Here is a 23,440-nt window from a genome sequence, read left to right as displayed (position 1 = left end):
CGGGGGCAGAGATGCAGCCACCGCCTCTGCCCCCCACAGTGCCATCAGTCCCTGCCAGGTTGGTGGCCCCCGGGGAGGATGGCTCTGCCCTGAGCCCCGAGCTGCTTCAGAGCCCGACAGACAGCAACGCTTTTCCCCTTGCATGTGGCTTGGGCTGAGTTTGCTCTGGAAGGGTGAAAGCCTTATTGTAAGCTTTCCAGCCACTGGAAATCCTCCCCAGGGAGCCAAGGTGAACATCGCTGCAAAAACCCAGGGGAAAAAGCCTGGCAAGCCCCTTTCTGTGCTGCTCCCTGCCCTCCCCTTCTTGGGTGCGTGGCTGTGCCGGCGGCGCTGGACCATGCCCGTGGGATGCTCGGCTCCTCCTGAACACCGGCTGCCCAGACACCCCCAGCACCAAGCTGCTCCAGCTCCCCAAACAGGCGAATTTCAGCCCCGGGGCTGCTGACAAAAAGCACCAGTTATAAAAATCCCAGGTTAAGCAAACAGGAAGGCGCAGCCCCACGTGTCTGCGCTGCCAGGCCGGGGCCCGTTAAAACAAGACCTGTTTAAACGTGGTGGGGCTGGCGGCAGACTTGTTGACTCCGGCCGCTTTTCCAAGCTGGCTGCTGCCGCCGGGGCAACCCACGAGCATTGGCAGCGATGGGACATGGGATGGGGTGGCCGCACAGGGCTGCGCTTGTCCTCCTGGCTGAGTCACGGAGCCCACAGGGCAGCTCCAGCGAGGAGCTATTTCGGGTTTCTCAGTAAACCTGTGGCTTTCTGCAGGCAAGCCTGGTACAACGGGGTTTTATGCATTACACAGGTTGCTTTGATCTTTTTTTTCCCCCCTGCAAGAAGAAACGTGGGCAGCAGAATGTGCTAACAAGCGATCGATTATTGCAAACTACCCCCGCCAGTTGCTGGCTGCTTCAGACACAGTCCACGTTCTTGCTCTCGCTTCCCTCCCATCAGCGTGATCTGGGCTCACCAAGCAAAACCCATGGGGTGGGACAATTTGGGGTGATTTTAAACCCAGAGCCAGTGGAGGGGAGACTCCAAAACAAACAGGAGGGATGGCGGAAATTCAGGGTGAGGTCCCAGGGTGTTTTCCCCAGCCTGGGGGCACTGCCCTGCCGTGCCTGCCGTGCTGCCCCAGGGATGAACCATGGGACACGCTGGAGGGCAGGACACGTAGCTCAGCCCGGTCATTAACCTGCAGCGAGAAGGTGGCAACCGGGCCCTTCCCAGGGTGACAGTGAGGGCAGCCTGGGGACAGCTATGTTGAGAACAAAGCAGCTTTGATGGCTCAGTGCTGGTGGTACACGTGGGGATGGGATGGGATGGGATGAGGATGGGAATGGGATGGAGGAGCAGTGCCCTGTGCTGGGCCAGCATCATCTCCGCTTGAGCCAGCTGTAGAGCAGGACCCGGCTGCTTCGCCCGATGCTGGACCCCAGGGACCCTGTGAGCCACAGGGGGCACTGGCTGAGGCAGGAGACCCCCCCAAAATCTCCCCTTGCGCCTCTGCAGCCATCACTCTGCAGCCCTGATGACGGGTGAGGGAAAGCAACACCTACCCAAACCTAATGGCGGTATTTGTTCACCTTTTTCCCAAATTCTAGAGCTTCTGAACGGAGCAGCCTGGCAAAAGAAATCAATCATCAGGCAAGGCCGTGGCAAGAAGGACGAACAGAAAGAAACAGAAAAATGAGACAAACCAGACCCACAACAGCAGGTGGACAGGTTGGCTGGGAACCTCTGTAAAATACGTGTAAACAATGATATGGATAAAAAATACAGAGAGAAGCAAGACAAGTAGTTTGTAAGGGAGCTGACTGCTCTCCCTCTTCCCCAGCCGGTCCCTCTTGACCTCGCTCATCCTCCTCCATCAGTCCCGCAGGGGGTACGGCCAATTCCTGTCTTCATAAAACTTCTTCAGGCCCTGGAGGTTGACAGGGGGGAAGTAAGGGCCGATCCTCTTCCGAATCCACCACCTCCCCTCACTGGCATGCTTTCCCCCAGGTCGGCTGAATTTGTACTTGAAGTGTTCCCCTCTGATCCACCTGCAGAGAAACAAAGCACAGGCTGCTCAGGAGGGGCTGGCACCGCCACTGGGCGGAGGCAGAAAGGCTTCGGACCCTGTTTACGGTCCCCCAGGAGTGGAGTTTTCAAGCCTTTACGTAGCTGGATGGAGGAGTCAGCTGGAGGGTGCTCAGCCTGGCTGGCTCCCACATCCCGCTACTCCATCCATCCCTGGGATGCCTGCAGCTGGAGGTGACGATGCAGCCATCCCTGCTGGCGTGAGGCACCGGGGAGCTGCCGGGCTCCTCCTGATGCAATTTCGGAACGATGCACAAGGCAGAGGAGCTTTAATACCCCCACCCTGTGTGCTCCCCACCGCCGCAACACACTCCACACACCTCCCTGCCACCAGTTTGAAAGAATAATAATAAAGGCAGGAAATTTTTTTTTTTTTCTTTTCTGATAGCAACTATGGAGCATTTCTGCCCAGGACATTTTTAGGTACAGAGCCCGACTCCCGCCCCAGCTCCCCCAGCATCCCTCGGTCCCAGCCAGCGGCTGCTCCTTCTGCTCCGCAGCTTATTAGCGGGGCTACGAGCGCATCTGTTTTCTGGCCGCCCTGGGAGTTGACAGAAAAGGAGATTTTAAAACAGTGCAGAAAGAAGCATTCATCAGTCTTGCGAAACACATTCGGAGGCTAACCATGCCGCTCGGTTCGGGAGGTTTGGTCCCGCTTGATGTAGGGCATGCTGACAAGGGAAGGAGTAACACCCCGGTCCTCCAGCCTTGTGGTCCCTGTTTGCAGAGTGCATCGCCGCATTTGCTGGATAAGTTCATAAAATAACCCACAATATAAAAATGTCAAAGTCATGTCAATGCTCATTTAAACCTGCTTTGCTTCACTACTAAAATACAAACCCTGCTACTGAGCAGGGCACCGCGCTCCCGCAGCTGCTCGCTCCCGGGGCTGCACCTCGGGCAGCCGTAAAGTTCCTTCCTACTGCTAAAATAATTAGGGACGACTCCTGTATATTTGCCATTAGCGCTCACCTTCCTAACACCGGCTCCGCGACGGGAAGCAGGGGACATTGCAGATGATGGATAAAACTGCACCCAATTAAAAGGTTGGCTGTAATCACATCTTGATATCTCAATTTAAATCTTGCTGGGCACCCAGATGAGCGAAATGGAAAGGATTCTGCTAGCAGAAACGATTCTCCTACCAAAACACGTGAACACGGAGCTGTTCATCATGCCCATTGCTGGCTGCTGACTCGCAGCAACCGGCAGCATCGCCTGTTTTCTGGTTATCTCCTGTCTGGAACTAAATCAGGACAAATATCTCCATGTTTCCAAATATTTCTACTGAGAACGAAGGGGGGATCCAAGGAAGCCCGGATCAAAGTGCTTGGAGCTGCACTGGGACAGCTTTAATTTAAACTAGGGGTAAGGGCTGGGTGCTAAGGGAAGTGTGGGGACGGAGGTGTCGCCCGATGTCGTTCTGCTCTGTGGCAGAGCCTCCCGGGCCGCCCCGGCACCCTGTCTCGTTGCCCTCACATACAGGAAGGTAACGCGGGGGCAAAGCCCCAGCCCTGGCTGGGGGCTCGGGGTGCACAAACCTGCATCTCATCACCATAAACGCTGCCCTGCAGCTGCCGGCTTCGTTACAGTCTGGGCCATTTCTACACCTCTCTCCCCCCCGCCTTTTCTGAGGCTGGTAGAAGCCAGACGAGGGCTGAAGTGTTACTCCCACAGTGTTCTCTTCGCAAGAGCACAAAATTTCCTGTTAATAATTAGAGCATTACTGAACAGCAATGGTCCCGCGGGTCCAGGTAGCCTGCAGGCTCCTGTCCGGGATGGTTAGAGATTTCCAAGCTCTGCTGCTTGCTGGCTTTCTTGAATTCAAACCCCATACCCACCTCCCAAAAAACCTTCAGTGGCCAATTTTACGTCAGTCCCTCTCCTGCTTGAAGGCCTCCTCCGCCTGCCACACTGGGGCTGGCTTTTGGGGGTTTTGTCTTCACAAAGCGACTGCAGAGCACCTGCTGAGCTGGACTCATCTCCACGTATGCCCACAATAAGGGTGTAACAGGGTGCCCCGTGCTGGAGGAGCTATCTGCAAACACCACTGGGCACAGTTCCCATTTTCTAGACAGGGATGCAGAGAGCAGTTGCCTTATCTGAGCTCCTGGGGCAGGCCTAGGAGACCTCGGGCGATGCCAGGTCTCTGCTAAGACACAGAAGCGCCTTCTCCCCAACCTCAAGGACTGTCCTGTAACCCCTCTGGAATGAAAATTTCCTTGTCCCTTTCGGATGGGCTTGCCAGCCCAGATTAAATAATACCTATCATCTGATTCGGTATGATTTTTCCCATATGTTCTCTGTCTATTAAAATGTTTGCTATCAAAGGGAGCGGCATGTAAAACTAGAACCGTGTGAGCATTAAAGTGACCACATGCAACTGAAGATGCATTTTTGTGGCGTAAAGTTTGCCTTTCTATCTGCCTATGTTTCGGGCTCTTCTGTTCAGAGCCTAAATCAATCTGAAGTGTCCACCCAAGACCCCGACATCTAAACTCAGCCACCCTCTTGTCCTAGCCACGGCCACTCTGCTTCCCCCAGCCCGCTCCACCTGAGCCGTGAGCTGGAACGTTGGAATGCACGGTCCACAGCAGGATGGCAGGATCCAAGGAGGAGGAACACGCGTGGCTCTGCGGGCTGTGGAGTCTGTAAACTCCATGGGGCTGAGCTCTTCCAGGAGCTGAACCACTCAGCCAGCAATGAGCTATAAAGCTCTGCTGCACCACAGCCCGTGGCTCTTTGCTGTCCTGCACTTTGCTGGGATTCAAGACTTGAAGGTTTCTGTTCTGGTCAATGGAGCCTTACGTGGCTGCAGCAGCCAACGTATGCTGCAGGATGGAGAGACTGCAGCGGGAACACCTCCGAGCACCAGGACACCTCCGAGCACCAGGACGCCTCCAAGCACCAGGACGCCTCCAAGCACCAGGACACCTCTGAGCATCAGCATACGATGGCAGCATCCAGACTCCATGCTCTCCGTCCTCTCCACCCTTCCCGGGGTTAGGAGCCATGGGACAAATGAAGAAAACCTGCAACCCGCGGGAGTCTTTCCTTGCAAGGCTCAGGGATGTAAAAGCTGCGGAGTTTAATACTCACCAGAGCCCCTCATTTCAGGGCTCACAGAGTTTACAAGCCACCCCAAGTATTTATAATCTACCTGGGTGCCTCAGTCCTGAAGTTACAGGATTTGCGAACTCCGCCAGCGCTGCCTCGCTGGACCTGCTCCCTCCTCTTGGGGTTCAGGGAGTGAACGGGCTCCTGCACTAACAGGGCCCAAGCATCAACACCCCGGAGTGCATCATTGCAGGGCTCACGGAGTTTACAACCATGACCTGGAGCCCTGGACAGCTTGTAACTCAAGCGCGGCGCACACACGCATGGTCGCCTGCAGACCCAGACACTGCTACAGGCTACAGATCATCTTATCAGCAATCACTGGTGTTTTGTGCAACTTTGGGGCTCACACAAAGACCTTCTGGCTGGGGGAAGGGACCCACAGGTCTCCAGGCCCCCTCTGATGTAGGAGGCTGCCGGCCCACGTGAGCCTTGCCTGCTGCTCTGGCGAAATGGGAGTGTCCTCAAGAAGGTCATGACGAAGCTTTTCTGATTTCATCTATGTTACAAGGAGTCAAGTGCCACAGGGTGTCACTCATACTCAGAGAAGGATGAGCAAGACCTGTGTTTTGGAGGAAACAGACGGAAAGGTCAGGAAGGACAATCCTGGCTGCAAGCAGTTTCCCAGGATTTACTGAGCCAACGCAAGCCAGCAGCAACTCCCAGCTCCCCGGGAAGCACCGGGCACAGCCGTGAGGGGAAGTGGCTCAGAAGAAGCATCAGGCTGAACCAGCGGAGCCCAGGTTAGGTCCCTTCGGAGACACAGGAGGGCAAAATATTCACTTCGGAGGCAAGAAACAAGATACGGTCAGATAAAGCAGGTCAGACATTTCTCCTCCAGGAGACGGAAAACCCTCTCTGCTGTTCCAACAGCAGCGGTGGAGGACAAGGGACAGAAGGGCCCCTTTGGCCACTCCTTCCGAGCCCAGCAGCCATGCGGCAGAGCCACGGCGCTGATCCCGGTGCAGTCGGCTGGAAGGGGGAGGACCACTGAGCCGCCCAGAAGGACCCGGCATCCCACACGGGAAGCTGGGACCTGCCTGCCACCACCCTTCTGGCCAAGCACCCACTCTCCATCACCACCCGGATTGGGCAAAGCTACAGCCTCGGGGAAAGGCAGAATGGCTAAAAATAATACGCATTATTTTTTAAATCAATATCTTCGCCCCGCCAGATGCCCAGTAGCAGCTGCGCCATAGCGCTTTTAAGATTCGATCATATATCAGCCTATTATGACATCTTCCAACTGTATGTGTTAAAAATTAGCAGCAATACTGGAGTTGTTGGGACGGAGGGCTAAATCTCCCAGACAGCTGTAATTAGTTCCAGAGGGTGCAGCTGTCTCCCTGCAACAGCTGAGGGGTTCGAGGGAAAAAACCAGAGCCGGTGGTTTCTGTTAGAATTAATGGCCTGACAGGGCAAGGCGGGGTGGGAGAGGGAAGAAAGAAACCAAAACACGGGGCGTCTTTTCGATCTAGGCATTTTTTTTTTTTTTTTTTTTTTTTTTCATCTCGAGGTTCCCCACTCCATTGTAAATCAGGGAGCAAGTGGCAGTGGAAAGTACAAATTCATTACAGCAACAGAGCCTCCATCATCGGCCTTCTTGCTTATTCTAGCCCTGTTAGCAGGAGGGATCATAAATTCATCCTGGCCCAAGTTTGCAGAATAAGGGCAGTTTTATGGGTTGTTTTTCGACGCTGCTGACTTCTCTTTCTCCAAGGCTCCCGCAAGGTCTGGTCCTGCAGAGCTGGAGCATCCTCAAAACTCTCTCGGGAGACGGGAAAGTGGGTTTATTCCCCCATGGACAGGTTAGAAAGGGAGGCTCAGAGGCTGCATCTATACCGAGGGCTGAGCAAACCTTGGGGGAAGGAAACCTGGCTCTCCGCAGGGCTCTCAGCACAGGCTGGGGATTACTTTCGGCATGGGCAGTCCCAGCGTGTGGGTTCCAGTTTAGTGTCTCGCAGGTGTGATGGGGCCAACGCTCCTGCTGGAGCCAAGGCAGGAGCTGCCCATGCCATGGGAGAGGCCTCCCATGGCCACGGGAGATGCAGGGCAGCCCAGCCACGGTGAAGCTGCCCCACGGCTGCCTCTGCCACTGTGAGCAGAGGTGGCTGGAAACCAGATATCCCACCCTGGGGGAAATCCCGATGCTCTGAGATGAGCTCTGCCCTCCCTGACAACCCTGAAAGACTGAGGTTGTTTTTATCAAAAGAAAATCCCTTAAACTTTCGTTCCGGGCAGCGGAATCATTTCATCCTGATAATATCAAGGCACCATAATTTTCATAGAATCACAGAATCGTTCAGGTTGGAAAAGCCCTTTAAGATCACCAAGCCCAATCGTTCCCCTAACCCTGCCATCCCACCAATAAACCATGGCCCTAAGCACCTCGGCTGCCCGGCTTTTAAATTCCTCCAGGGATGGGGACTCAACCCCTGCCCTGGGCAGGCCCTTCCAGTCCTTGACAGCCCTTGCGGGGAAGAAATTTTTCCCAATGTCCAACCTAAACCTGCCCTGGCACAACTTGAAGCCATTTCCCCTCGTCCCATCACCCGTTCCCTGGGAGCAGAGCCTGACCCCCACCTCACTACCCCCTCCTGTCAGGCAGTTGTAGATGATAAATTGAAGATTTTCCTTTTAATTATAGTACACAGGGAAAGGAGAAACGAACTGCAACAAAACATTTCACCATGGCGAAACCCAGTGAGAAAGCCAAAAGAACGTGTTTGTACTTTTTCACCTCTGAGGATTCTGTCTCTTCCCCGGACAGCTTCATTGCTGGCAAAGCTGTTTTTCAGGGTGAAAACCACAAAAAATATTTCACTCTGTGCAGAAGACACCAGTGCTTGTGAGATAGGCTTTGGGGGCTCTGCGGATTTACACCACTCCCTTATGCAGGAGCAGGGACCACATGGATATGTGGAGGGAGACTGGTCCTGGCAGGGAAATGCCTTGGTGTGAGGGGAGGCACTCGGGACTCAGCAAAACCAAGTTCAAACCCTGAAGGACTCACATCCCCACAGAGCGTCCCATGCCCAGGAGCACTGCTCCCACCTCCTCTAGAGACTTCTGGGGAGAGACCTTGCAGAACAGAATCCCAGAATGGCAGGGGCTGGAAGGGACCTCCGGAGATCACCCAGACCCACCCCCCTGTTCAAGCAGGCTCACCCAGAGCAGGGTGCACAGGACATCGTCCAGGCGGGCTTTGAATATCTCCAGAGAAGGAGACTCCACAGCCCCCCTGGGCAGCCTGTGTTAGGGCTTGGTCACGCTCAAAGTCAAGAAGTACTTCCTCACGTTCAACTGGAACCTCTGAACCTTGTCCTGGCGCTGGGCACCACTGGGAAGAGTCTGGCTCCATCCTTGTGACACCCACCCTTCAGATATTTGTACGTGTGGATGAGATCCCCTCTCAGAACTGGGGAGCCCAGAACTGGATGCAGTGCTCCAGATGGGGTCTCACTGGGCAGAGCAGAGGGGGAGGATAACCTCCCTCGCCCTGCTAGCCATGCTCCTCTTGATGCGCCCCAGGATGCCATTGGATTTCTTGGCTACAAGGGCACCCTGCTGGCTCATGGTCAGCTTGTCATCCACCAGGAATCCCAGGTCCCTCTCGGCAGAGCTGCTTTCCAGCTGGTCAGCCCCCAGCCTGTACTGGTGCCTGGGGTCAAACCTCCCCAGGGGCAGCACTTGACATTTGCCCATGTTGAAATTCATCAGGTTCCTCTCTGCCCAACTCTCCAGCCTGTTTGGGTCCCGCTGAGTGCCAGCACAGCCATTTCCACCTACATCCCAATGAGGCCTGTATTTTCCAATAACTCCACAACCCCTGCCTGCTCTCAGCACTGCTCTCAATAGCTACGGAATCGCCTTTACCCCTCTTGGGGGTGTCCAAGGGAGCAGCCCCTAAAGTGGCTTCTACATCATGCAAATAAGACAAAGCCCTTCCCATGGCTTGGGCTGTACATCTCCGCAGGTCCCACGGGAAAGCACCTACACCTTCTGCCAGGGTCCATGGTGACTTACACGGCCTGAAAATCCCACCAGACCTTCCCCCCACTGTATAAAGCCCAGTAGCTGTGACACAAACGGGAAATAAATGGGTGATCAAATAAAAAAAGAAAAATACCAAACGCTGTATTCTTCTTGTGTCCCTGCAGCCAGGTAGCATCAAACGGGAAGCGCTGCCTCCATAAACAACACCCCTGCTGCAAATGCAGGTCTTCAGCTATGTGTTGGGGCTTTTTCAACAAAGTGCTACTATAATTGGAATAAAAGTCCTTAAGTGAACATGATTTAATATGAGACACCCAACGCTTCAGTCAAAAATAAACCCCATTTTTTTTCCCTCCTTCCGTCGGCAAAGCCTGATTTTTGTTTTCTTTCATTGTTGCAGTCTGTTTCCATGACGGTGTGTGAAACACTTATTAATTTCTCAGCCACAGCCCTACCGTTCAGATTTATGATGGCTGGTGTTTTATGAACTATCCGCTGCACAATAATATTTTGTAAATCCACATTCCACAAACATCACCGCGCTTGAAGTAAAGCTTCGCACGCCGCGAGGCTGGGCGCTCAACAATGCCCTCATTTTTAATCACTCACCTGTTTCTCATTTCAAGTTTATCGCACTTGAAAAAATACTATAATTTCTAGAGTTGTAAAGAAACCTACAAACTTCGGTCTCAGAAATTTCATTTCGAAGGCATTAACTCATTTTGAAAGTCCCTTGGCTATTTAAGGTGTAGAGTTTCCATTAACAGAATAAACTCCGTGGAGTATGGAGCGTAATGTTCTTAAGGAAAACAGTCCCTTCCCCTAATTATTTAGTCTAGCAGGGAATGAAAATAATTAAGTCTCAAAGTTCCCTTTAGAGTGGAGGCGGGGGGGGGATATGGTAGGAAAATTAGCTTTTTTTCCACCCAGCTACCGAAGGGAGGCCCGATCCTTGGGGGGAAGGTGGGAGCGAAGGTGCAATACAGGTTTGCGGCAGCCGCAGGTGGGCTCCAGCTCGTGGGTGAGGGCGCGGGGACGCCCTTTGGAAACCATCAGAGCTACAGCCACCCTGAATTGTCTTTTCTTTCCAGGTGTTACTGCCAAGGCTCAGGTTGAAGGCTTTTGTTCACAACTGAAATGGAATCATAACAACAAGGCGGTCGCTGGCTGTAAGCGGCTGTCAGCACCGAGGATGCCCGCATCCAGCGCTCAGCTAAAGATTCAAAAGGGGTCTAAATTTAAAAAAAAAAAAAGGTATCTTGCTAACTGACTCTCCTTACACTTCTTGCACCTGGATCGGAGGGCACGGATCTATCGCTCGGGTTCTGGCCATGGTTCTCCTCCATGGGTGCAGGGGGCTTGCCAGCCCCACTGGGAGCTTCAGCATGCAACGAGGGGATGTTAAACAAAGAAATGGTGTTTTTGAAATTTAAAGGAAAAAACCAAAACCCCAAACCGAGCAGGCGAGCCTGCCTGAGCAGAAGTAACGCTGGGTGAAAAGCAGCTGGCAGAGCCGCTGTGCCCACACCGGCCACAAGCACCACCGGTGTAAACCCAGCAGAATTGGGATGGGGCACAAAAACTAGGCAAAAAAAAGGGCAAATGATCACTTTGGTTCCCTTACACAGGAGAAGGGCTAACAGCAAACAAACAATAGTTGAAGAAATGTACATAGCAAGAGGAATCGGTGACTGACATGAGAGCCCAGAGCAGGAGCCAAGCCCTCGCCTGTGCCCCCAGCCCTTGCCTCCACATCTGGGTAAAAATCTGGATGGTGCTGATGTCCCAGGTGTTTGGATTTGGCATGCTAAAACCCGAAACATGCCCCACAACCCAGGATCCAGAGTGAAATGGGGTGTTGGGTTTTGGTCTGAGCCAAAATGAGCATTTGTAAATTGTTATTTTTATTTTACGCCACCCAAAAATACACTAGACCCATGAAAAAACTTTTAAAGCAAGGCTAATGCCAGAGCAAAAGCAGCTGACACATAAAACCAGCGCTGGATCCTGATCTTTTCCTACTATAAACTAGCTGCTAAAGAGTGAAACCAGAGGCTGTGCTTCGGATAAACCCAGGTAAGGCATGAATCAAGACCCTGTTCGACAAGATCTATAGCACCGTGTGTTCAACGCAGCATCCACGCCACTGTGTAATTACTTACTGGACCTGCTTGTATCCCCCTGTACACTCTGCAGTCATTATCCTGCAAAAACTAACAATTATAAAGATTTGCTTTTGGGTTTGCTTTAAATTCCTGAACGTTTCACTTCCTCACCTGTTACAGAATAAAATAACCCCCCCTATTCACCACCTGGAGCAATGTAGTGCTATTCCAACTGCATCCCACTTCATTATTTTCATTTTAAAATTAGTTTCTGTGTTTGACTACTTCAGTTTAATTTTTTTTAACACCACCGATGCCAGAAAGTGCAGAAGAGGCGCAGCCTGTCCACAGCAAAGTCTCGGAAGGCAAGGCACGATATACATTTTCTTGATTATTAATCTGTTACGATATCCTGTTTTCAGCCTCAGTCTCGGTGAGTACCAGGAGCAACGTTTATGGCACCGGGGGACATGTGGTAATAAACAGCTCCGGGATTATCAAACGCTCCTGTCGCTCTGTGAACCGTGAGAGCCGTTTATTGCCAGCAGCCACCAGATGGCCATTGCTTCTGGCTGCTGGCACCAGGGGACATTTAATTCATACTGGTGACTTGGTGTCTAAAGGTCCCAGGTTCTGCTAAAAACCCCCAGGGTCAGCCGGCACTCAGGACTGAGTTTCTTCTATTTTTTTTTTTTTAAATAAAAAAAGCAACGCAAGGGAATGCCCTGCAATGAACACCGCTCGGTGAATTTATGGCATTGAGCCTCAGGGACATGAGCAAAGTTAGGCGAGACTTGGTTGATACCTCCACCTGAGATGGAGCCGACACAATGCAGGTTCTCTGGTCGCTCTTCCAGCTCAGTCTCGCAAATGGTGCCCCAACACCATCTCCCCAACAAGCTCCTGAAGGACCCAGCTCCTGACAGGTCCTGACGGATGAGCCTGCTCACTGGGCTGAATTTCTGCCTGCTGTGAGCGCCGGTGTTCGTTAGCATCCTAACGAGGTGCCCGCCGCCTTCTCCAGGTGAGTGGTTGTGCAGGTGCTGGGGCTGCACTGTGCCCCTTTCCTGGCCATCAGGAAAGTGCCACCTCCACAGGGTCTGCTCAGCAGCCCCCAAAGGAGGTGGCAGGGAGCTGCAGCAACGTCCTTCAAACCAAGGTCCATAAAAACAAAGAAAACACAGCCAAAATGGGAACAGAGCCTGTAGTGAGGAGGTTTCAGGCACGACAGCATGCTGCTCCCAGCGTCATGGAGCCAGACCAGCTGATAGCACAGCATCAGCGCACTGCTGCCCGCATGGAAAGCCAACCCCCGACGGGCTATCACACCTAAACCCCCACCATACACATCGTTAAAGCTGTATCCGTCCCTGGCAAGGGCTGCGCTGGTCTGGCCCAGTACGCCTTTTGTAGCAATAATTAATAGAGGTCCCCAAGAGCCCTCCTGGACCAGAGCCAAGGTGTAATTACTCGTGTGTAACAGATCTGCTGCTTGTGTAACCCAACAAACTGCGACAGCACCCTGTAACGCACTCTGAGCCATAAACCATCGTTTATGGGAACTCCGGCGTGGCTGTGAGACTCTGGGCTATGGGCAAGATCCTGCCCCGCATGCCGGGAGCCCCCACCAGTTTGCTCTGCGACGCTGCACCGACGGGAAAACGTGTTCTCGCATGAGCATAAGTGCAAAAAACCCCAAATAACTGTGCTTACAGCGGCCTTGGCTCCTGTACTTGGAGGGATTCTGTGCCATCAGCCTGCACTGATGGTCCAATAAGATGCCTGTGCGCTATGACACAGGGCTGGACGCCTGGGGAGCCCCAGAAATGTGATTATTAGAAATACTCAAATACGATGGTGGGGAACTCTCTGAGCAGTTGTATTCCGAGCCGTGCTTCTGCTCCGGTTTTTTGCAGGCTGTATACAGGCACACATTCAGCTCAGCGTATCAACCAACTTGGGCTGATACATTTATACCACCTTGGGATGCAGAAACCGTCTCAGAGGAAGGACTTTGGTAAAAGGTGGAAGTTCTGAGTGTCTCAGCTAGAAAAGGGGTCGCTCTGCAACAGGTTTGGGGGATGCACTGTGCTAAAGCTGAAAAACACCAGCGGGGTTCAAGAGGAAGTTCACACGGTGCCGTGAGCTGTTGCCCTTGTTTGCAGTGCATCCTAAGAGCCTCAAATGGAAAATATTAGCAAGAGCATAATATTACTTGAGTTGATCCAAAATTCCCTTAAAATGTTTTCTCAGCTAAAAATAACTTCATCAACAAAATAGACACTTTTGTGAAAAATTTCCTTTTGTAGAAGTTTTCATCTGTGCCTTTCACTTGCTGATGTTTGCTTTGTCTCTTCCTTGAAAACGCAAACGCTTCCAAGACAAGTGTCCACAAAACCAATCATTTTTGCAGGACTCTTTTGTCTTTGAAATACCTCAGTAGGCCGGTAGGAACGGTGGTTTTGATCTGAGCTCGCAAAGTGATCATGGTAAAAAAACTGAAGCTGACGGGCAGGAAGCTGCTTCAGCAGTCACGATTTCTGTCCAAGAGAAGCAACGCCGAGCCCTTCACGGACGTGCCTGGGAACGGGCTCAACCAAAGGGTCCCTATGTCCCCACCAGGAAGGCACGAAGGTGCTCAGAGCACCAGCTCTTCAGGGTGTCCTCATACTAAACCCACCCTATCCAAAGACCGCCTGGGTACCATCAAATACAAACCCCAATCCATCAACAGAAACCACGTGCACACATCCAAGATAGGAACAAGATGGAGCTTGGGTAAACTTGGCAAAACTCAAAGCTTACCGTGGGGGTGCTCTGCCCGCAAATGGGTTCGTTGCCATCAAGGACAAGGTCGCCTCGTCCTGGGCCAGCAGCTTCCCAGCCAAGTGGATTATCCATTCATTCTGCTCGTAGGTCTTGGGAAAGGAAAAAGAAATACAAATGTTAAGCACTGCCAGGCTTGACACGTAGTGTTAGTAGTGTTACAGACTTCTGCGCGTCTCTGGGAAGGAATTACAACTGATTCGGGTAGCAAACGATGAATTCCCTGGTGTTGCAAGGAACAGGTCCCATGGGATCCAACACCTTGAGGTCCAGACTGAGACCCTCTGGCATCTGCAGGGAGGACTGGAAATCATTCCCAAGGGTACGAACGCAACTGAGGGTGTGCAAGTCACCAAGACTTAGTGAGTTGTTCGCTAGCTGAGCTGGGACGGCTACGTGCATGCTCCCAGCCTGCCCCAACTGCAAAGTAGCGTCGTCCATCTCAAGCATCCCCAAAGGAATTCACGGCACAGCTGAGGGGGGTGAAGAGCGTGTCTGCAGCCAGCAGCCACAGCTCAGCTGATGACCAGAGACTCGGCAATGGTCGGGGATACAGCTCCACCTCCACCCAGCCTGGGCAGTGACCTCTGCTCAAGGCATGATGCCTGAGGGGGCATTTCTGCCAGCCCCGCATCCCTGCCGAGCCCGCCGCACTGCTTTGTCCCAGTGCCAGGGAGAAGCCTACAGCTGGTGCTACCAGGAAAGCCCGGTGCATCACCAGTCCAGGAGATGCATAGGACACACACAGCCCTTCCCTGGGTACGGGGCACCCACCACCCCTGGTTCTTGCCAACACCCATCAGCTACGGCTCCTCCTCCACCCTGGATCACAAATCTCTTTTTGACTTTAGGTCTCTCTACCATAGCTGGAGGTGTTCTTGCCTAGTCTACCCCCCGAACACTTTATTAATCATTTCTTTCAGCAGCAAGCTCCACAGAGGGACAGTAATGGCGTGTTTTGAAATGACGACCCATCCATCATTTTAAAATAGGTCGCTATCCCTTGTTGTGTTATCAGAGAGAAAAGAAAGCAACTTCCCTACTCCCAATTCCTCTCTCTTGCATCCTCTTTATTCCCTTTCATCTGCTCTGTCCTCGTTACGTGCCGTACCCTGAGTCACGCAGCCCCTGGAAAGGCGCAGATCAGCCCTCAGGAGCTGTGGTCCAAGCTGCAGTGGCAGAACTTGACTCTGCATTTACCTCCCTCCAGGAATCCAGGCATTTCATGCTCTTCACAGGGATTCTGGCTCAGGCTCTATAAAAATAATTTCTCCTTCTGGTGACTTTCTGTGCCTTATACTTCCATTAAGATTTCCCCCCCTGCCCCCTCCTTTTTTTTAATGTGTACCTAAATGGATTTTTTAATGCAAGCAGTAGGGGACACTGTGGGAAAGCGAAACCCGGCAGCTGTACCTGCAGGACTGTGACTAATGCAGAACATCAAGGCAAAGTTGCTCTGCAAATCTTTTCTAATGGTAAAGTTTGTTATTTCCGTTGCTAAGGGAAACAGAGGAGAGAAACGAGATGGAAAACACCAAACACTGGTGGAAAGGCCCTATCAAGCAGCAGCTCCACCTCGCAGGGTTTCTGACCCGTGCTCATCACAATTTAGAGGAAAACCACAGTGATTTAAGCCAACAACTTTTTAAAACAGATTACTCTCTCCATCCGCCTGCTTCCGTCCTGCCTCACCGCGTGGCTCATTCCACTGACAGCGATGGGTGGTGGATCCCGGGATGTTTCCCACCGCCAGCCCTGTGCCGTGCTCTGTCACCCCCAAGCACCATTTAACCTCTGGCATACCCCTCTCTCCATGGACACCCTGTGCCACCCCCTCTCTCCCATCTCCCTGTCCCCAGAGGTGATGGCAGGTCTCAAGGTGGGACAGGGCAACCTCAGCGCCTGTGGGACTGAGGCCACTGTGGCTCCGGCGCAGTGGTCTGGAAGGGGAGCTCCGGAGCCAGGAGCTTGGCATCACATGAGATGTTAAGCACGAACCTTGTAACTCTTGCAATAACCCCGCCAGGGCTGGCAGGGCTGCAAGAAAAGCTGGCAGCATCCCTGCCAAGGGCTTGACCGCATCACGCTTCACGGGACGACTCATGCCAAGACTCCCAACCACGCTGAGCGACTCCGTGCCCCTCGATGGCTCGGCAGTGCTGAGATGCTCGGCTCAGGCTGGCCTTTGAGAAGGTGGGTGCCACACTGGGACCTGCAGCCCAGGGCATCCTTGGCTGTGAGCAGGGACCTCCCGAGAGGTGCGACAGAAATTGCAGGCAATCAAATACTGTGGGTCAGGCCTTCAGCATCCTGTGCCTCCCTGGAGATCCCTTTTTAAAGTGCTCTGTATGATTTTAAGCGCTATTTCTAGGGGGCCTGGGAGGTGTGAAGGTTCCTGTGTGTGAGTTGGGGAGAAGCTGGAGAAGAACAGAAACAGAAATCACCAGACTCCCAGCGCTAGAGCATTACGGAGGATCCCAAATCTCCAAAGCCTGGTTGAAAACCATGAGGCTCTGTAACGGTGGAATCTGGTCCCTGGGTCACATGGTCTCCAAATTGTTAATTAGCAGCTCCGTGAGCACGAGAGTTGGACTTCTGGTTTGTAAAGTGTTTTTCTTTTAAAATTTACAACATGTCTGGCCCCAGCAATGTCTGCAGTGAGAAATTTCCACCCGGTGCAGCCCCCCCGCACTCCCCCAGCACGAAGGCTTAGATATCGCACGCCGCTGATGCTGGGAGCACGCAAGAACCGAGCTGCACTAACGACCATGCTGTTTAACTCATTACTCTGTAAAGTGATATGGTGGCAAAGGGAAGGGAAAAAAAAAAGTCCAGGAGATCTGGCTGTGTCCAGGGAAGCGTCACACCACAGGGTGGGAAGGTGACAGCTCCTCTGCCTGTGGATCTAGTGAGACCCAGACCCAAATGCTGTCTGCAGAGCTGCGATGGCCAGGACGTTGCGCTCTACTTTTGCCAGCTCCCAGTGTGCAAAACAGGAGAGTCAGAGCTTGAACCATCCAGTGCATTAATAGGAAAGCCAGGACAGATTCACACATTGCTTTAAGGAGGGCATGCATGCACATTTTGGGTTCATCTTTAGGTTTTGGATCTTCACTGAGCTCAAAGACAGGCAGCTGGGGACAGACCCTGCACCAGCAATGCAGGTCCCCAGGCTGCTCCGTCTCCCTGCATCTCCAACAAGACACAGGCACAGACCGAGACTCCTGCGACTGCCTCCTGTCCTCCAAAACCTGGGCCTGCAGCTCCTCTCATGCCACACAGGGCCCTTGCCATTCCCATGCTGGGATTACTGGGGAACTGCTACAAGTTCCTGGTCGGAGCAGGCTGCAACGTTCCCTGAGCTGCACAACTCGCTGCCCGAGCCTGAACAGAGCATCCCCGGGGAGATGCAGCCCACCATGGATGTGGACGTGACTCCCTCCTTTATCTTTTGAGAGTTTTCCTTCTGTTTTAGCATAGAAAGCAACTAAGGAACCTAAATGCACAAAACCCCCATCATCAAAGATGGGCAGAAAGGCAGCTCAGGCAGAGGTTAAGGTTCCTGGAGCAACATTACCTTCTCCCCCAAGTTGAAGCCTTTCTGTGTTCACGGAGAGCCCGTGCAGACCCTCAGAAACGCAGCAGGCACAGCTCTCCTGGGAGCCTCATCATCTTCGCCTGTCCTTGCAGCTGGTACCAGCACTCAACACTTCTGAAAATCAGGTCTTGGGTATAACACAGTGGACTAACACAGAGGACCTGGGACTAGGTGTTAAGACCCCACGAGCTTTTATTTCCCGATGGGCTCCAACCCCGTGCGGTGCTCGGGTAGCTGCTTGCCCCTGGCCTTCTGTGCCAGTCTCGCTTTGGGACAGGGGCTTGCCCCTTCTCCCCACCCGCATGTGAGGAGCTGAGCATCACTGCATGCACTGGGTACCACCGCCAACGCTGCCCCAAGACTTCTCTACAACTGTTTTTATTCTCTGACCTCTCCACTTACACGCTTTACCAGCATATAAACTTGGCATTCTCACCTTGAGTACCTTAACTTGTATACAGAAGCATTTAATAACTTTACAGAATTTAAAACTAAATCACTGCTAAGTCAGGCAACAGCAAGGAGCTGGGGGCAAACCAGACGCAGCAGCAACGAAACTGCGGAGATAACAAAGTAGAAGAGAATATAATAATAGCAAAAAATACATACAAAAACCACCCGGCGCTACAGGGAACATGTTCCCAACTGAAATAATAATAATAATAAGCTTTTTCCTCTAGCTTTAATTGGTCATTTAATGAAAAAGGACTGTGGCTTAGCGTGGCGTTTTATTGAACCTCGGTCCTGGCACAGGCACACGGGAGGAGGTCAGTATGAGAGGCACATGTGGAAACAGCTGGAAACTTGGCACAGGAGCCCCGCGTTATTATTTCACGTGGTTGGGAGCCCTGCACGGTTTCACGTCGGCATCGGTGTGCGAGGGCGGATGATGGAGGGGTGGGGGAGGTTTACATTTCCCGCGCTGTGTTGTAAGGGGCGTTTTTCGCATCACAACCTACCCACTTTGGGGCTGGAAAGCAGCAACTCCACCATCCTGGATGCTTTCACCCAATATTCACATTGCCATTTACCCCACTGTCGCCACTTCTGTAGCTGAGCAGCTTCAACTGTTGCTGTTTAGGGAACTTGAGTTATCAGCTGGAGGAATAATCCATCTCCCACAGAAAAGAGGGCATAACTAATGCGATCCTTTGCTTTTTTATCATATTCCAGCTCGCCGCCGCCTGCTACCATCCCGCTACCCAAGGGACTCCACTGAGGCAGGTCAAAGGCTACGTCAGGTTGCATCAGTTCTCATTATCTCCAATAACCACATCCCCTCTTTATATTCGTTTCCCAAATTGGCAAGCCGTTTCTCCGCAGGTCTGGCTCAGCGTATAGCATTTCAGTGGGGGCAGTTCCTCAAGCCTCACTAAAAGCCATCCCTTAAACTGTTCTGTTCACACACGCCTGGGAAAGCAGCAGGTTCCCCCGGAGGAGACGGGTGCAGCGCAGAGCGCAGCAGAGCTGGGCTGAGGAATAAAAGGCGGAGCAAGGCTTTGGGAACTGGTTCTTAGATCTCACCTATACGGGGAAATCGCGCACCTGGCATAGCTCCCGTATCACCCCGGCACTGGGAAAGAAAAGTCACTTTGTTCCAGAATAGAGTCTAGACAGGGAGGTACAACAGCCACCGCAGACAATAATCATTCCCTGCATGGACAAGGTCTTGCTCTGTATTTATACAGTCTGCGGCACGATAGGCGATCAGTCTGATCTGGGTTTCTGGACACTTCCATCACAAAATTGCCACTAGAGGTGGGTCTGCTCGTGATCCAGCTTGCAGTTTGACTAAATGCAGCTCAGGGGTTGGAAACTATTTGTACTCGCAGGGAGACAAGTAATGGCAGTTAAAAGACGAAAATAAAATTCTTGAGTGCTGAACATGGACCAAAATGTATGAATGCTGCCATGGAAAGTGGAAGAGAACCAAGGCCTGTATTTTTGGAAGGGGGAAGAAAGGAAATGTAAAAGGCCGTGCTTAGTAGACTGCACGTGAGGTTTAGGTTTTATTACATTACACCCCCCTCCTCCTCCATTCTGCTGCCACGCAGCTTTTTCCTGTAAGCACCTTCTGGCTGGAAGACTGAGATAACAGAGGCTTGAATAAAACATTTCACAAAAATATTAACCTGTCTTCTCTACAAACAGGGTTACTTCTTCTCAGCTCTTCCAGTTTGCATGTGATAACATGAAGTCTCCAAACTATTTGTACTCGCAGGGAGACAAGTAATGGCAGTTAAAAGACGAAAATAAAATTCTTGAGTGCTGAACATGGACCAAAATGTATGAATGCTGCCATGGAAAGTGGAAGAGAACCAAGGCCTGTATTTTTGGAAGGGGGAAGAAAGGAAATGTAAAAGGCCGTGCTTAGTAGACTGCACGTGAGGTTTAGGTTTTATTACATTACACCCCCCTCCTCCTCCATTCTGCTGCCACGCAGCTTTTTCCTGTAAGCACCTTCTGGCTGGAAGACTGAGATAACAGAGGCTTGAATAAAACATTTCACAAAAATATTAACCTGTCTTCTCTACAAACAGGGTTACTTCTTCTCAGCTCTTCCAGTTTGCATGTGATAACATGAAGTCTCCGTCACAGCTCCCTGTTAGCACCCAGGGGAGAGCCTCAGAGCATCAATCCCATTGCTGAAGTTTTTCTCCTCTCTTCAGAAGGCAGCTGATGTTTCTTTATAAACTTAGGCTTTGTACCTGGAAGATGCACGTTGCTCCTCAGCGCGTGGCAGATGCTGCTCTGCAGTGGGCCTGCTGAAAGTTTGTGGGGAGCCCCACAGGACACCGCAATGCGGGCCACCAGTCTGGGCAGTTTTTGTGTCCGTCCCCACATTCAGTGACTTTTGGAGCAGCTTCAAGGTACAATTCCACCAGATGCTGGGCTTTAAAAACCAATATGAAGGCGGCCTTAGCTTTGTTATTTTTTGAGTAGTTATTGTTTGGTAAGCACCAAGAGCGTGCCTTCACGTTGACCAAACGCAGTCCCTAAACAGAATAAATAACCTTCATGCCATAGTAAGGAGGGGAAAAGCCTTCCCTTTGATTTTTCTTTATTCAGAGCGCTGAATGCTTTCCACTGCTGCCCACTGGTGAAGAAAAAATCTTTGGTACGATAAACAACGGATTTTTGTAAAGTCCAAGACATCCCGCTACCAGGAAAAGTGACCAACTTGAAGCCCCAAAACTATGAGCAGTATTTTGTTTTCTGGTTGCTATTTATTAATGATGCTGAATTCACCCACGGCCTGCCAAAAATTGTAATGCTTGTTGTACCAGTGGCACAGCACAGCTCAGTTCTGGGTTGTGCAGGCTGGGCTCCTTCTATGAACGCCAAACCATAACCGAGAAGTCAAATAATTACAGGAGCAGTGCCACCAGCAGCTGGAGGAGAGACAAAGCTTTAACAACTTGTCTCCAGCTTCTGTAAAAACAGGGCGACTTTGCACGAACACAACAAAAGGTCAAGGGGTGGAAGTTTTTCCTAATGCTCAGCCTGAATTTTCTTGACATTAAATCATATTCTGCCATTTCACTCATTATTTCCTCTCTTCTCCACAGGGACACGGGAAACAGGTTGCTGCTTTCCCCTTTGCCGGGGTTTTTCTCCTATTCCAACCTGTTTTGACATTGGGACGCCCATGCAGATTTGTTTGCTCTGCTGCCGTGGGAGAAGGTTTCTGCACCTCTGCTCCTTCTGCAGGTCCCTCTTCTGCACCCTTGCCAGTTGGCTGCATCCTTCCTGAGCTGGATGCTCGGCTGAGCGTGGTGGGAGGGTGACACCATGCATGCCAAACGCCTGCTTGCCTGTCACGGTATTGTGCTGGCCTTTTCACAATGCCTCATCATAAGTGTGCTCATCTGGTGATGCACACAGCCCAAGAGGCTTCCCCAGAGCACGATGCTCTGCTCCATCTCTTCCCAGGGCAGGGGACGGGTCCTGCCCATGTGCGGCCCTGTGCACGCCTCTCCCCTCTGCTGGGACCAAAACCAGCAAGATCGCTGGGCTTTTATCCCTTTTATCCGCTGTTGCACTCTCAGCGTGGTGGCATCTGCAGATGCAACGAGCACATTGTGCCATTCTTTTCAATCAGCAGCAGCTCCTGTTAAAAATGTGCACATGCATTAAGTTGGCTCAGACCTTGGTTTAAATTGCTTTGAGGTAATCCGGAGCGACCGACCTCAGCCACGAGCACCTGAACATCAGCTCCTGACCAACAGACACCCTATGTTTGTTGAGACCACCCCAGCCCGCTCTGCCCACAGGTGACCAGGTTATCGGCCAGGCGACGGAGAGAAGGGGGTCCCGTCCAAGGCGGCTGCTGAGAAACAACTGAAAAAGATCGCACAGATTTCCGCACGCCGCTACTGGCTGGGGGGGGTTTTTCCCCTTCTGCAGACGGCAAGAAGCAAGGCAGACATGTTTCTGGACGGGTTATGGCCCTGCCAGAAGGAAATGAAGGGCTTCAATTCAGAGCTACAGCACCCTCGGGATGTCGAGACATCGAAAACAAAGAGGGGATTTAGAATACAAGTGAAAAGGCATATTATATTTAGATAATAAAATTAACATCGCGAAAATTGTTTCCTGGAAAATAATGCCATGTTACATTATATGTAATTATGGCACTACTGGAACAGTAATTAAGAGGCAGTCAACTAATAAATTGCGATTCAGAGGTGGAGTGGCACCGTGGCTCCTCCCGTTCCCGCACCAGGGCCGTGCCAAGGGCCTGGCTTTCCCATGCTCCGGCTCTTCAAAGCGAATCCTGCAGCTAGAGCCAAGGTGGAAAGTTTCGCAGGAAACCCCGAGCGGAGGAAGGCGTCATATGTCAAGCGGTGATGAGGTGCAAAGAGGAACCTGTCAGGAGCAGCACAAAGGGATGGTAAATACCTTCCCCCCAAGTCCCCAGCTTTTCTGCAGCCTGTCAGAGCTGGATATGTCAGCTCCTTACCTGGCCACCGCCAACGAACTGCAAAACTAGCCCTGCGGCCGCCTGCTCGGGAAGCGATGGGGCAGACGGCGAGCAGCGGCATAGAAAAAATCCAGAACTTTTAAAAACAAATTAAATCTAATCCAGAGGCTGAAGTCACTTGGTTTTATGGACTCCGTAAACTACTGTACAGGGTTTGCAAAACTTGCCTGGCTTCCCAAATTTCTTCTGGGGTTTCGACTTCTGGTTTCTCATCCTTTCTGCAGCTCTGCGTGACTCAGGTCTAAACGACACCCAAATGACGGTGAGCTCTCCTGGCAGCAGCAGCACAAGGACGACAGCAGCACCGCCGGCCTTCCCCGAGACGACAGCTGGCACCAAACACACAGCTCACAGTTTTCAAACAAACGTTTGGCCACTCCAAATGGGATTTACTTCCATGCTTCAGCAGGTATTCACACGCCTGAACATCCAGATTTGAAAATGCTTGCTGCTGTGCCTAGGCTACTTGCTTTCAACAAGAGTCATCCCTGCTTTTGAGAAGGTTTTTTTTTATCTCCTTTCTGCCCCTTTTGTTAATACCTCTTCTAAGCAAGACCTGGAATTGCTTCAGGGAGACCTGTGTGCACTGGGGGGATGATGAAAAGGTCCCCAGTGGCAGGAGGGGACGAGGGGGTGCTGCAGGGGCACAGGATGGATACACTGGGCTGTCTCCGAAGGGGCAACAGACCCATTTCCACCTGGTGCCACCGCGTTGGGGAGGTGACGGCTGTGCTC

General features: G+C 52.0%; 1 protein-coding gene across 1 annotated transcript in view; it reads right to left on the bottom strand.

Moving 5' to 3' along the window:
- Window positions 1–1,825: 1,825 nt before the first annotated feature.
- LMF1 (lipase maturation factor 1) overlaps window positions 1,826–23,440 on the bottom strand; it is a 216,502-nt gene continuing 194,887 nt past the window's right edge. Inside the window, exons 10-11 of the mRNA XM_009640418.2 lie at window positions 14,103–14,215; window positions 1,826–2,042 (exon numbers count right to left, since the gene is read on the bottom strand). Coding sequence (XP_009638713.1) covers window positions 1,868–2,042; window positions 14,103–14,215 — 288 coding nt within the window. The 3' untranslated portion in view covers window positions 1,826–1,867. The remainder of the gene's footprint in view (window positions 2,043–14,102; window positions 14,216–23,440) is intronic.

Source organism: Egretta garzetta, unplaced genomic scaffold (genome assembly GCF_000687185.1).
Source record: "Egretta garzetta isolate BGI_Z169 unplaced genomic scaffold, ASM68718v1 scaffold426, whole genome shotgun sequence".
NCBI classification, from domain to species: Eukaryota; Metazoa; Chordata; class Aves; order Pelecaniformes; family Ardeidae; genus Egretta; species Egretta garzetta.
The sequence above is the reverse complement of the archived record's forward strand: the minus strand, read 5'-3'. Positions and strand labels throughout refer to the sequence as shown.